The 14,819-nt window shown below is 50.2% G+C and overlaps 1 protein-coding gene across 6 annotated transcripts in view; it reads left to right on the top strand.

Moving 5' to 3' along the window:
* Positions 1-14,819, top strand: part of LOC108927702 (disco-interacting protein 2 homolog C) — a 61,981-nt gene that overhangs the window by 18,636 nt on the left and 28,526 nt on the right. For 2 of the 6 annotated variants that reach the window (XM_029246149.1, XM_029246148.1), the window contains exons 2-6: positions 9,978-10,049; positions 11,824-11,931; positions 12,159-12,284; positions 12,964-13,170; positions 14,632-14,757. In XM_029246149.1, coding sequence (XP_029101982.1) covers positions 9,978-10,049; positions 11,824-11,931; positions 12,159-12,284; positions 12,964-13,170; positions 14,632-14,757 — 639 coding nt within the window. Of the gene's footprint in view, positions 1-9,977; positions 10,050-11,823; positions 11,932-12,158; positions 12,294-12,963; positions 13,171-14,631; positions 14,758-14,819 lie in introns of all 6 variants that reach the window. The other 4 variants (XM_029246147.1, XM_029246151.1, XM_029246152.1 and 1 more) reach the window with 2 other exon arrangements.

Genomic DNA, 14,819 nt, shown 5'->3' with positions numbered 1-14,819 from the left:
CTTAAATTTGGCTGGGAACAGCAAGCGCGTGCATGTTGTGGATGGTCTTCTAGTGACATCAGAAGGCTAAAGTGTATCGGGCTTGATGGTTTACGCGTCTTAATTGTACTGTTGAAGGAATACGACGGACTCTCGGAAGTAACGTTGGTCTTCAGGCATCTTATAACTCACTTCCTTTTATTGAACATTTTATCTATTCTTCAGCCCCCCAAATCAGCAGTGGCCGTAACTTTGTGAAAGTCCAGTCATGTTGGATGAGAAAGAAAATGTTTCTTGAGAAACACGGTCTGAGTTCATGTGCGATTATGTAGTGTACACCTTCTACAGACCAATGTGTGAGCCCTCTGGAGCAGCCTGACCATTTCTGGAACTTACCCTTGGTCAAGAACAGCTGCCGGCGATTCGTGGCTGGGTTGTGAGCTTTGGATAGGTGTTGGGTCTTGCAGCTCAAGGCAGCTTGTAAGCAGAAAGTCTGTAAAGAACAATCCCAGTTTCCAGGTCCAACACACACACACACACACATTTTCAGAACCGCTTGTCCCATACGGGGTCACGGGGAACCGGAGCCTACCCGGCAACACAGGGCGTAAGGCCGGAGGGGGAGGGGACACACCCAGGACGGGACGCCAGTCCGTCGCAAGGCACCCCAAGCGGGACTCGAACCCCAGACCCACCGGAGAGCAGGACCGTGGTCCAACCCACTGCGCCACCGCGCCCCCTCAGGTCCAACACTTTTTTTGAAAACATCCTGCAATACATGTAGCTTGGTGACGTTAGATGTGCCTCCTTGGTTAAATTTCTAGTGGAAAAAGGGAAGGTTTGCTCATTGCCTTTTCAATGACAATCCTGTTGACCTTCGCACAATTCAATCCTCGTCTCGTTCGGCGGGGCCTTTCGCGTGAACGTACGCGTCTGTCTGTGTGCTTAGAAAAAGTCTTGGACCTGGTCCTTTTGCTCCTCGCTGTGGCACAGTCCTCCACCCCAGTGCTAGCAGGACACTTCTGCGTTCTTGGAACGGTTTACCTACCTTACTATCTGTACTGTTGACATGGGGGGCAGATATGGCTGCATCCTGCTCCCTTTGCAGAGCTGCGACATGTTGAGAACCTGGAGGGCCGCTTTTCCCTCTGTCCATCTCCATTTCCATCTGTCCATCTCTGAGGTTTCCATGGGCTCATTGAACATAGAAGACTTGCCTAGTGTCCCTCTGTCAATAACTTGCGTTACTTCTGGGGGTTTACGTGACTGGCAGCAGCTATGAGTGACGTCATGAAACCATTCATGGGACACTGACGTGTTTGACGTTCTTCTCGGTGACTGACATTGAGCGGCACATCAAACAAGATCAAAACCTCTTTGCTTAGGGAAAAGGACAAAAGTGGCACAGGAAAAGCAAGTGTTTATACGCAGCTCAAAAAAATTAAAGAAACACTTTGAAAACGCATCAGATCTCAATGGGGAAAAAAAATCATGCTGGATATCTATACTGATATGGACTCGGTAATGTGTTAGGAACGAAAGGATGCCACATCGTTTGATGGAAATGAAAATTATCAACCTACAGAGGGCTGAATCCAAGGACACCCCGAAAATCAAAGTGAAAAAATGATATGGCAGGCTAGTCCATTTTGCCGAAATTTCATTGCAGCAACTCAGAATGGTACTCAGTAGTTTGTATGGCCCCCACGTGCTTGTATGCATGCCTGACGACGTCGGGGCGTGCTCCTAATGAGACGACGGATGGTGTCCCGGGGTATTTCCTCCCGGATCTGGACCAGGGCATCACTGAGCTCCTGGACAGTCTGAGGTGGAACCTGACGGCGTCGGATGGACCGAAACATAATGTCCCAGAGGTGTTCTATTGGATTTAGGTCAGGCGAGCGTGGGGGTCATTCAATGGTATCAATTCCTTCATCCTCCAGGAACTGCCTGCATACCCTCGCCACATGAGGCCGGGCATTGTCGTGCACCAGGAGGAACCCAGGACCCACTGCACCAGCGTAGGGTCTGACAACGGGTCCAAGGATTTCATCTCGATACGTAATGGCAGTCAGAGTGCCATTGTCTAGCCTGTAGAGGTCCGTGTCCCCCTCCATGGATATGCCTCCCCAGACCATCACTGGCCCACCACCAAACCGGTCATGCTGAACGATGTTACAGGCAGCATAACGTTCTCCACGGCTTCTCCGGACCCTTTCACGTCTGTCACGTGTGCTCAGGGTGAACCTGCTCTCACCTGTGAAAAGCACAGGGCGCCAGTGGAAGACCTGCCAATTCTGGTGTTCCGTGGCAAATGCCAATCGAGCTCCACGGTGCCGGGCAGCGAGCACAGGGCCCACTAGAGGACGTCGGGCCCTCAGGCCACCCTCAAGAAGCCTGTTTCTGATTGTTTGGTCAGAGATAGTCACACCAGTGGCCTGCTGGAGGTCGTTTTGTAGGGCTCTGGCAGTGCTCATCCTGTTCCTCCTTGCACAAAGGAGCAGATACCGGTCCTGCTGATGGGTTAAGGACCTTCTACGGCCCTGTCCGGCTCTCCTAGAGTAACCGCCTGTCTCCTGGAATCTCCTCCATGCTCTTGAGACTGTGCTGGGAGACACAGCAAACCTTCTGGCAATGGCACGTATTGAGGTGCCATGCTAGAGGAGTTGGACTGCCTGTGCAACCTCTGTAGGGTCCAGGTATCGCCTCATGCTACCGGTAGTGACACTGACCCTAGCCAAATGCAAAACTAGTGAAAAACAGTCAGAAAAGATGAGGAGGGAAAAAATGTCAGTGGCCTCCACCTGTAAAACCATTCCTGTTTTGGGGGTCATCTCATTGTTGCCCCTCTAGTGCATCTGTTGTTAATTTCATTAACACCAAAGCAGCTGAAACTGATTAACAACCCCCTCTGCTACTTAACTGACCAGATCAATATCCCAGGAGTTTAATTGACTTGATGCTATACTCTGATTAAAAAGTGTTCCTTTAATTTTTTTGAGGAGTGTATGTTACTCAAAAAAAAATAAAATACTAGGAAGGTGATCAGGAATCGTCGATACTCAGAGAGTTATGCAGCTACTCGTGTGATGAACATTGGTTCGTATGGTGGAAAAAGTAAACAAACTGCACTTAAGAATCACACGTCTGCATTTAAGTGTCTCTTTCTGCTCATAGTATTTTCTGTGAGATGTTTGTCGTTTTGGAGAAAAGCGTCTGATAAATGAACGCATGTAAATGGAGGAATAATGACTGTATTTCCCCATTTTCTAAATGTATTTTAAACGTTTTCTGCTGCAGCCATGTTTGCCTTCACACATAACTCTTGTTTCCAGAGCAACGGTGTCCCTTTTTTTTATATGCATACGATTGGCGTAAGCATAAAGAGATCAAAAAGGATTACATGAGCCCCACACACACACACACACACACACACACACACACACACACTTGTTTTACTTTACTTCTTAGTGAAACGGTACAAAAAAAATCACTTTGTGACTTTGCATCAGCTGAGAATGCGGCTCAGCATCGCAGAGATTGTGGGAACAGCCTGGGGGTGTTGGCATGCCAGGCATGCTAGGCGTGCATGATCACCCTATCCTGCCATGACCCATCCCTTACCCTGCCCTCATCCTACCCATTCCAGGACTGCCAGTGAGAGAATGGGGACTGCTGGGGGACTCCGGGTGGTCCTTCACGGGGGTTTCTCGAACTTCTCTCATGTGCTCCTTGGTGCAGCGGGCAGCCGCGCATCCTTTGGAAGAGCGGGGGTGGATATTCAAGTTGAAGAGAGGCGAGACGTGGGGCGCTGAGGGCGGCTCTCGCGTACAGGAGAGCTCAGCACCGAGGAAACCCGACCGTGGGAATAACCCGCATCCCCATCGCTTCTGTCTGTCTGAGAGAAACTGAACAGGCAGGAATGGATTTGGTGAAATCACAAGGTCTGCAGGGTGGGAAGGAGGTTCATTGACGCTCGGGAGAAAGGCCGTGACTTGTATTGTTGAGACTGTTGGGTTCTTGAAAGCTCATATCAAGCAGAGAACATGAACAGTATTGAACAGCAGCAGCATTTTTCGTGTCTGTTCTTACCGCTACCAGCAGGAAGAGTCACCGTGTTTCTCACAACTTCGTGCCCGACGTGAACGACTCATTTCGATACTCGGAATCTGTTAAAAGTGTTTATAATTTGCTACGTGAGGGTTTCGCCTGAAATCGGCGGCTCGAAAGTGCCACGCGTACCGTGCCGAACGCCCACTCCGGACTCCAGCGTAAGCGTGGCCGTCCTTGCCGCACGTTGACTCTGTGGTTCCGGTAAAGGTGTGCGAACGTGCGAGCGTGTCTCTGATGTTCGTTCCCTTTCTCTCCGTCATGAGAGCAGTACTTTCTGTAATTCTTTCCATCCCGCTCCTCTCTGTGGTCCCGCTTTACCGCTCTTCGGAAACAAAGCGCTGTGCCGTGTGAAGCCTTGTCACCGAGTTGAAAAGATGTTTCCGAGCTCTCGTCGAAAAGGTTTGCCGTGCGCCTTTTGACCCTTTGCTGGGTTTCGCTGATTTTTATTCGAGGCGTTGGCATTTCGGCTTTTGCTCGCTCCCCGCTGTCGTTCTTTCTCTCTCTGCGCTTTCCGAAAGGCTCCGACGTGCGTCTCCTGTGAGTGGCGCTTCTTTCTTGGCGAGGTGACAGGAGCTCCGGGGAAGTCCTTGCAGAGGGTTAGCGTGTAGTGCGGTGTTTGCGTGTGAATTCAAGCCCATCTGGAGGGGGTGGCCTTCCCCAAAAGCCCGCTTTCCGCCGTTCTTGAGCAGTGATGAACGCGGAGGGAAGACGGGAAACGGGACGGGGGTGACGCCAGGTGACTGGAGACGTGGCTCCGTAGCCTTTCGCCGGACATGCCTGCATGGGGAAACGTGAGAAACGGGGCTACTCCTTTCGGCGTGCGATAGAGGACAGGAATCGCATGTTGTCCCGAGCGAGGCGGAACATGTCCAGATGGGAATGTGTGACGTTTAAATTGCTCGCATCATCCACTGCAGGGAATCGTATTGCTGTGTCATTTTCTGCTGCGGGCCCTAATGTCTCCTGGGCACACTCTTCTAGGCATAGTGTTTCACCTTGCTTTGTCCCAGGTCACAGCAAGGATGGCAAAAATAGACGAATATAAAAGCTTTGACTGGTTTAGCTCCGAACTTGTCCCTCCTCCTGTGACGTTTCCATGCGCTCGAAGACCTGCTGGAGACCCTCCGCAGGTAGTCGTCGCAGCTCCGTCTTGCTAGAAGACGGTTCCCACAGACTCTAGAGACACCTTCGCTCTAACGTTGTTTGCTGAAACATTAATGATGTTTGCCTACTTTATTCTTCCAAACCGGTTCTACCATGTTGTTTGTTTTACTTTATTAGCTCGGTAAATGATGTGGTTCAAAGTGACATAATTGGCTCCCGGTTTATTCACTGAGAGTTTAGCCATTGAAACAGCTGGATATTTCAGTGTGGGAAGTCAAGCTGAGTACCTGAGTGCCTAAGAGTGAAGTGGGTCTTCCCCTTCTGCACATACTTTGCTTTAAGCAGGTGACTGCCTGGTTCCTGGAGGAACGGCGGAGGCTGAAGACGGAGACAAACAACCGTCACGCGTTTTGCCCTCGGGGAGACCGAATCCTTCTCATGCAGGTTGACGGGGCTTACTTGGAGAAGGATACCTTGGGAAATGAGGTGGTCCGCCCAGGATGGTGGCACAGATGTCCAGTGACACCGTACCTGTAGCTAGCTGGAGATTGTCCAAAGCAAAGTGGGAGGGGGGATGGGGTGCGGTCCACTATTTTGGGCAGACCGCATGTGCGGAGCCTACTTGGACTATACTCTATTTGTAGGGAGATATCAATTAACTTGAACATACAGCGTTTCGTACTCTGTTTCTCTGCACGTACCATATACTCCTGAAACTGTGTCCCAGCGATCCCTGTAGACGGATGGCTTGTTTTCTTTGAGCTGGAGTGGTGTGTTTGGAGCCAGGTCTCTGTCAGAGCTCAACTGGGTGAAGATGATCAGCTGCTTTTCCTCCTGGATGTTGGTGAGGAGAATAAGGAGGAAGCTGTGGCGAAGGGCGCACAGCTGGGGGCCGCAGGAACCGGCTTCCGCTACCCTGCCGGCCAGCGTGCGTAAATCCTCTCTTTCGGTAGACTGACTGCATTTTTGTGAGAACGGCCCCCTCCCCCCCATGAGTGTTGAGTTGAAACAGAGATAGAGACAGAAAGTTAGATGGCTGAGGAAAGTGAAACATCTTTATCCACTGAAACACCTCAACGTTCAGCAGAGCTCTAACAGTACATCCCACTTTGGCCATTTGAAGAGGTCGCCTGATGTATTACCAGGGTACAGCACAAGTGGGGAAAAGTGCTTCATTCGCTGATCTTTGAGTCTGTCCCTCTCGACCATAATTTCGGTGGCTTTGGCCAATGTATCGCTCCAGCTGAAGGCCTCTGACCATAAGCAGTTGTCCAACCCAAAGTGACTCTTGTCGGGATGATGGGTCCTTCTTACAGCTTGCTTTCGTTTACAGTGCGTATCAGGTGACAGTGAAAAATGTCTTCCGTTGACGTTTTCTTCCCTGCCCATGTGTTAGATGTTTCAATTGTGCTTCATAACCTCTAACCAAAGATGAACACACACATTCCAGTATGGAGTCTAAATGTGTGTTTGTAGTTACTCCCCGCTTCTCCTCCGTCACATTACCTTCTGGCCAACAGTGTTTAGTGGGGCCCAAACTGAAGATCCAACAATCAGCGGTTTTTCTTCCCCCCCCCCCCCGCTGCCAAACCTGTAGAATTTATTCACATACAACATGTGGACACTGCAATGTGATGGTGTTTGACGGAGGAATTGGGGTTGGCCAAGGGGTCACCTTGCTGAGGAATGCAGTGTGATTGACAACCCCAACCCAGCAGTTTCACACACCGTTTAGCCTTTCTGGTACGAGAGATTTGCGTATGTTTTGTCTTTGCTGTTTGTACATGAATTATTCATTTAGGGTACGATAAAGTGACGTCTATAACGCAGCTTTTATTGACTGCTGGAACTCGTTAGACCAGGATGTCGGCACAACGGACAGGGTGCGTCCGCAGTAGGACGTCGCTGTGTGTCCGGTGTGTGTGTGGTTAGGGTGGCTGTGCTGAAAACCTTCGCGTTCTGGGTCAGCTTTGTTTTCGGGAAGCTGGACAGCAGTCCTGCATTGGAGGGGTCCTGGTTCTGGAGCCAGTGGTGGGACTGCTCTTCATATCTCCTCTAACTCCTTTACTTGTCGCTTCAGTTTCGCAGCACGGCGACACGGCAGTAACGCTGGTGTCTGATAGCAGCCGGGCTGCGTCATTTGTTGAGGTTTCCTCTGGGTGCTCTTGTTTCTTCTCGTGCTCCAAAGACTCGTGTTTCCGGTGGATTGGTGCCTCTAAATTGCCCATGGTGTGTTTGCGCTGCACCGCTCATGTGCGGAGAGGTGAAGGAGAGTTTAGTGTGATAAATGTAGCCTCCTTGGATGAGGCTGTCAGCTAAATAATACGCAGTAATCGCTCTGCGCCTCTTTGGATAAGAGCGTCAGCTATAAATGGATAAATGTAAACGTTAATGTCTTTGGTTCTGTTTTCCAAACTGGCTTGTCTCTTACAATTTAGTTATAATCCCCTTTTTGCAGTAGGGTCCTACCGCTTTTCAGTGTTTTCACTTCAGTCAGAATTTAATCCCTGGTTTTCTTGCCTACAGCAGATAAGCAGCGTTTAACTCAATGTCACATTTTGCTGTCGATACCAGTTAACGTTCCGAATTTGTACACAGCGGCCGGTTTCGTTTGGCCGACGTTGCCCTGTCCGTTGTCTCGTACAGCGTTGTCTTGCCTTGCAATATGTGCTGTCGAGCTGCCTGTTTGTTGGCTTCTTACTTCCTGTGCAGCAAGTCATGAGTTGGTGAAGGAAGCCCACATTGACCCACCTGCCACGCGCCTCGCAGCTGCTGTGCTCGCCCTTTGGTGTCCTCCCCTTCCAGAAGCTTCTTTCTTTGTTTCTGCCTTCTGGAATGGGGCTGTGGAATGCGAATCGGGACAGTTGTGGGGCGTGGGTGTGTGTGTGGGGCGGGGGGTATGTGTGGCAGATCACTCTGAGCACAGTGGCTATCGGTGCCTTGGGAAGGGCAACACTGGGCCACGCTGGCCTTCGACGTTGTGAGTACCCTCTCGCTCACATGTTTCATTTTAAGCTCCGCCTGCTGCTTCAACAGCCAAAAAGTGTCACAAAGCAGTGTGGTGAGAGCTTCCAGAGGGCAGTAAAATGAGGAAACCATTAGCCAACATGGGAACAATGAGAAAATTATCGTCAGACTTCTTGAGGAAAGCAGAGCTACTGCAGTTCTGGCAGTTTCCGTACACAGTATGCAGACTTTAAGAGGTACTTGTGTGAAGAACGTCATCCTGTGTTCAACACTCTTGAGTCTGGAAGTGAAGTTTGTGACTCCATGGTCGTGCAGATGAGTTGCGATTCAAAGGACTTGACACTTTGGGCTTATTGGAATGGTGATGGCGATCCTTACATGCGCAAATAAAACAACCTGAAGCATTTGAGTTCTTTCACTTGGCACTTTGCTTGTCGTACCGAGAGGCTCTGATTCTCCTCTTTAGCTCCTGCGGAACTGCTGGCAGTGCAGAGGGTTGGGACCAGGGTTTGGGACGAGCGTGGGCTCCTTGCTCAGCTCTTTAGAGGATCACCTCCAGGTGACCTCAGGAAGCCAAGTACGTAGGTAAAGCTTCATGTGACAAGCCGCGGAAATCTCTTTTGTGGAGTTTGTGCTAAGATTTCCAGTTAAATGAGAGTGGGCAGCAGGTGGTGAAGCAGTTGGAGCCATCGATGGCCTTGGTACTGAAGAACCCAGCGTGGAATCCCAGCTCCTGTTCTGGTACCTTTGAGCAATTTGCTTACAGCTTGAGTAAATACAGTTACAGTTACATTTATTCATTTAGCTGACGCTTTTCTCCAAAGCGGAGGTGAGGCTTGAACCTGTGGGTCCAAAGGCAGGCAGTAGCTCTAACCACTACACTACCAGCTGTCCATAAATAAAAAATACCTCCCTGTAAAAACGGGTAAATAACTAAGCAGCTTAGGACTGAAAGAAAAGTTCTACTTGAGGGGAACTGAAGAGCCACGAGGGAGAAGGGGACAAGTGATGGATCACGGAAGCCCTTCTGGTTACCGACCGCCGCACTTTGGCCTGTTGTTCCCTACCTGCCGCTGTTGGGCTGTGTTTGACCGAGATGCATGAAAACGAAATGGAAACTGCTTTCTCTCTTTGTCTGAGTGTGCCATAAATCAAACAAAATATACTGCACATTAGTCCAAGTAGCAGAGCTGCGATGTGTATTTAATAAATGTATGAACTTTTATGGAAAGTGGGTCAGGCAGCATATTGTAGAACACATTCAATATTTGACTCATGAAATAATCATGCTGAAAGATTCCTTTGGATGCAGCATCTGGGTTGCCTTTTTGTTGCTCTTCTCGGTCCTGCCCCTTGGGGGTCTTCGTCCCGCGGGCCGAGGGCCGAGTTGGTCGTTCCTCCTCTTCCTCCTCCGATTGCTCCCTGGTCCTGCTTCTTTCCGTGGACATCTGTCTTCTTGGTTCTCACCGGAGGACAGCGTTTGGTCAGAAGGCAGTCGGAATGTTTGCGGCAGTTCTCTACTTGCTGTCGTGGATGGACAAATGGCCTGCTCTCTGTTTGGAGTAGCAGATGCTGTGGTACTGAGGATTGCTGCTGACATCACTAAGGACAGACGTCATCTCAAGTTATGTGCGTCACTTACTCGCCAGCCAGTCGGCGTGTCGTAAAGTAGCCGTGTAATTACAGAAACCTCTCCTGTGCTTTGTCCAGAGTGCCACCCACCTTCTGCCCCCTCCTCTCCAATGATCGTGCCCCCCCCGCATGACATGAGCATGATGGAGTGATCCCTACAGTGAATGTCTCCTCTTCGACAGGTGACATCACACAGAAAGGATATGAGAAGAAACGGTCCAAGCTGATTGGCGCCTACCTGCCCCAACCCTCAGGTGAGACTTCTAGTTCCTCTCTCCAGGTCAAGCTTGCATCCTCACACACCCAATGTGTTTGGGTCGTCACACCATAAGTGGCTTGAAGTGGCTCATCTTTAAATGGTAAAACTACATTTTCGAAAGACAACGAAATTACTGTGCAAACCAGCTTTTACTGCTCCACATTTCCAGGGTCATGATGGACTTGTTTGAAAAAACAATTGTTCCCTTTCCATCAGTGCATTGATTTGGTGGTAATGTCAACAGTAATGTAATGCAGAAGTAACATCAGGATTTATTTACAGTTCAGACTTTCATGACTCATTAATTTTTCTTTTCGTCAAATGAACACCTAGTCTAGTGTCTCAGATCCAAGAGTCTAGGCCGATTGTCCCTGTGGTCAGTCCTCAGTATACCGGTCATTGTCTGCCAGGACATGTTCCCAGCAGTAGTACTCATTCATCAAGCAGGAATATTAATGGTGGGAAATCAGGTGGAATGGCAAAATACTTGCAATGTATTTTCACCCATGTAGCGCATGGTTAGAAACGGAAAATATGAAATACGAAGAGCACAACAGAAAACAAGAAACCAGATCAGAGATGGAATAAAAATAGAAGCAAAACTGAAGACTATAAATGAGATTGCGGATGCCGCGTTGTATGGAGGATTTCCCCTTCCTGTACATATGAGTTGTCTGGGGAAAGCAAAACCAAAGTACAGGTTGCGTTCTTTAAAAGATCTGGCAACCTCCGTGAATTCATGTCTTCGCTGCATAATTTCAGCTGGCAGATTGGGGTACGATCACAGAGGGGAGTCTTTCAAAGTCATGTTGAGAGTCTTCTTCAACCTCACGGAAACCGAATCGGTGCTCCTGAGACGGGCGTTTGGGTCGGGACGTAGCCAGTGAGAGGCAAGGTGAATTAGCCCAAGTCCCACCCAGGAACGTAGTTAGTTCTGCAGAAATTCCTTGAGAGGAATGTGTCCTTCACCACCCCCAGGTAGAACTAGGTAGACCCATAGTCCTGAGGTTGTCGGTGCTGTACTGCTGTTCCGCTTTGTCTGGTTTTGCTCGATACAAGTTTTCTTGTTCCAAGGCAGCTGTGGGATGAACTTGTGATTTGGCCAAGTGCTCTGAAGCTGAGATGGAGTGTTCAGTCCAGACATGTGGTTTGCAAAGCTATTCACACAGTCTGTTAAAGTTCAAGCTTAAGGTTCACATGCGTCCATAACAACCTCCTTCGCTTGCGTGGTCTTTGTCGCTCTTTTCTCAGAAGGTTCTCTTTCAGTCCTTTTCCCTTCCTGAGAGTTTATTGAAGGCAGAAATAGCTGAAACAAGACATGATGAGTTCTGTCAGTTGCAGAAACAAGCAATACTGGTGGAACACCTAAGTCGTGGATCTCTGGATTGGAGCCATAGGTTAAGTGACAATCTTAGAAAATGGTCATGTGATGCTCACCGTCTGAATATTTGAAAAAAATTTAAAAAAAAAAAACCTTTTTCCCCCATTTCTGTCTGTTACACAGGATGGGCTCAAGGTTAATAAATGTGTGAAAGTGAAACATCCCTGAACAGTGATCGGCTGCGGTCTGACGCTGGAGTCTCATTTTCACCAACACGTTTGAGTCGTCACAAAGTCGTTGCCTTACCGCGGTTGGTGGATGGTCAGTGTGGTACTAATGGGTTCTGAGAGCTCAGCAGAATAGCTTTGGAAACGGTTAATGCTGGACAGTTTCCCGTGCTGTCTGCTCGATGACTATGGATTGGGTTTCCAACCTTTCTCTTCTGCAGGGGTGGAGCAGCCCATGGCCCCTGACCGCCGCACTGCCATTGGCTCATCCTCCTCCCGGTATCACCGGCGGCGATCGTCTGGGTCCCGAGACGAGAGATACAGATCAGGTCGGTCTGTCCATTCATACACTTATTGTACACGTGTCTGTAACTTGGTTTTGTACGTTTACTCCCTCCTCGAGTGCGATGGGAAAGGGAACGTGACTGAGTGCTAAATGGGGGGCTGTAACGGTACAGGACGCGGTACAGTGTTTGCTCCGCCCCCCAGACCAACATCCAATCACTAGTCCTGCCCATCTCGCTCTCTCCTGCCTCATGTCTTCCCCCCCCCCCAGATGTGCACACGGAGGCGGTGCAGGCAGCCCTGGCGAAACACAAAGAGCGCAAGATGGCAGTGCCGATGCCCTCCAAACGGCGCTCGTTGGTGGTGCAGACCTCCATGGATGCGTACACTCCTCCAGGTGAGCCAGGTAACCTGACGGGGTGGCGGGGCCATTGTAGGTAAATGTGGCTCTGAGGCCAAGCGGGTCTTTGAAGCAGATGAGCTTACTGTGTTTCTTACTGCGTTACTGGCTGAACACCCTGTGGCTGTGCTGAGGCCACCTGTGCAACGAAGTATCAGCTGAAGAGCAGTTTTATTTCCAGGCTCAGATGAGCACTTTCTTTCCTGGCCTTCTGGCAGATCGTCACACTTTCCCTTGGCCACACCTGCCCCTGACCCCGTACGTGTGTGTGCCAGGACTGTGACAGGAAGTCCTCTTGGTGAACTTGCTGGGAAACCCCTCCTTGCGGAGCTAACGCTGCCCCTGGACGGCCAGTGCGCCACACAGTGATGTTTCTGTGCGGTGAAAGACTTTGACATGTTCATACAACGCCTGTGCCACGTTCGCAGCTGCAGGGTTCGTGGCGACGACTGTAAGCGGTCCGAGCAGCCGTTATCTGGATGCGGCCTTCGATGTTGGTGGACCGACTGACCTGGACTAGTTGTTTGAATATGCAAATGATATGCAAATGAATCCACAACTTCACCTGCATACACACGTAACGTGTGTTTTAATAGAATTTAGTCTGTCTTAAATTTGTCGACATCGTCACGGTAGGACACCGAAGCTCCAGTTCTAAGTTTTTCCCCCACCCCAGACACGTCGTCAGGCTCGGAGGAGGAGGGTTGCCTTCCCGGGGGGGGCACGCCCAGCTCTAGCCAGGGCAGCATCAGCATGGAGCACTGGATCAGCCGTGCCATTCACGGCTCGACGCCTTCCTCCACCACGTCCTCGTCCTCCACGCAGAGCGGGGGCAGCGGAGCGGCTGGCCGCCTGGCTGATGTCATGGCGCACGCGCACGTTGGTGAGTCTGATCGCTTGCCAGCTTCTTATGGTGTGACGCTCGCCGTCGTCCCTTCAGCTTGTCGGGCCTGCTGACCAAACACCTCCATCGCCGTGCAGAAAGCATGGAGCCACAGCCTCGCGCTTGGCACCTATTCCATGAGTCGTGGCGCCGAGGCTGGTCGAAGGTGCCGTGTTCCGCACCCCACCGGTAACCGCTACCGTCCCCGGTGACGTTCAGTTATCGCCCGCTGGGGGCTAACGCCACTCTTGTCTTTGCACTTCCTTCCACACTCCAGCCTTCGCTCCATGTCCGCTGGCCAGCATTGGTGGTTTAGTTGCCCCATGTCCTTCTCAAACGAAATGCATTTTACCGACTTACTGAACGGGACGCTTTTTGAAGGCTCCAGCAGCAGAACCTCCGATGGGAGTTGAATGCTTCCCGCTGCCCCAGTGTTCCCTTTTGGACTAGATGTACGTGTGCAGTCAGTCCTTCCTTTTCCATTCTTCGTAGAACATGTGTGTCCAACACGTTGTTCTGACACGACTGCTGAAACAATCCTCTGTCCGACAGGATCTTCCAGAGATATAAAGAGTTTTAAAGTCCTGTCTCGTCACAGCATTCCCCACATAAAAGTCAGAGGTTACCCTTCTAAACCACAACATCCTAAAAAAAATTTTTTAAAAAGTACCCCAGTCCATATATCAGTTGCTGGCATTTTGGAAGAGCACATGTAGGTTTGCATGTTGCACCTTGATATTTCTCTCTTTTATTCCATAGAAAATGTCTTGTATTTTATTACAGGAGCACCTGCGCTCTAGTTTCTGGAGTTACACACTCTTTATTTGTAAGGGTGGTCATCTAAAAGCAGACACATGGAAAGAGGGAAACCATATTTATTTATTTAAAAAAAAAAAAAAAATTGACAGGGGTGTGTTGGCAGTCATTTTTTGTCCTATTTGGAAATGTTCTGTATCGTGAATATCCTTCCCAGGTCAAGGAGAAGTGTTCTTTTTTTTTTTTTTCTTTCCCCCCCCCAATTTGCTTTTGCGCTTGTGCTTTGTTACAGTTGACGTTGAGAGTAGCTGCTGTGTGTGTTTGCACGTGTCATTGAGTATGTGTGAGAGCGTGAGGGCATGCACATACCCCGACGAAGGCGCCGCTTTGTGCCTGGACCATTGCCATGGAAATAATTTGCAGCCCATTCGAGATGGTGCAGCTCACTCAGCAGCTTTCTTGTTTTATTTCCTTTCGTTTTGGGAATTGTTGCTACATCCCATCTGTGTCGCCGAGCGCTGAAGATCAGCCTTTTTGTTCATCATCTCACCTCCATTCCAGCGCGTCCCCAAACCCCGTTGGCCGTGGCCCATCGCTGACATGTTGCGGCGGCGGCGGCGGCGGCGGCAGCAGTAGGTGGGATGGGGTGGTGTCTAAGCTTCTGGTTCTCAGTTCCCGCCTACCCCCCCAACCCCGCACCTCCAGGCCCGATAGCGCACCTTTCGCTGAGGAGAAAAACGGTACCTGGCCCGCTCGAGAACGGGAACTCGTTCCGACGCTCCTGCGAATTCGGATCTGAGCTCGTCTGGCCGCCACCACTGGAGTCGGAGGGTCAGTATGCTGCGAGTGGGCAAAACTCGCACCCGTTGCAGTCCATTGCTGTGCCTTGCACT

The sequence above is a fragment of the Scleropages formosus genome, chromosome 19 (assembly GCF_900964775.1).
Source record: "Scleropages formosus chromosome 19, fSclFor1.1, whole genome shotgun sequence".
Taxonomy (NCBI): Eukaryota; Metazoa; Chordata; class Actinopteri; order Osteoglossiformes; family Osteoglossidae; genus Scleropages; species Scleropages formosus.
The sequence above is the reverse complement of the archived record's forward strand: the minus strand, read 5'-3'. Positions and strand labels throughout refer to the sequence as shown.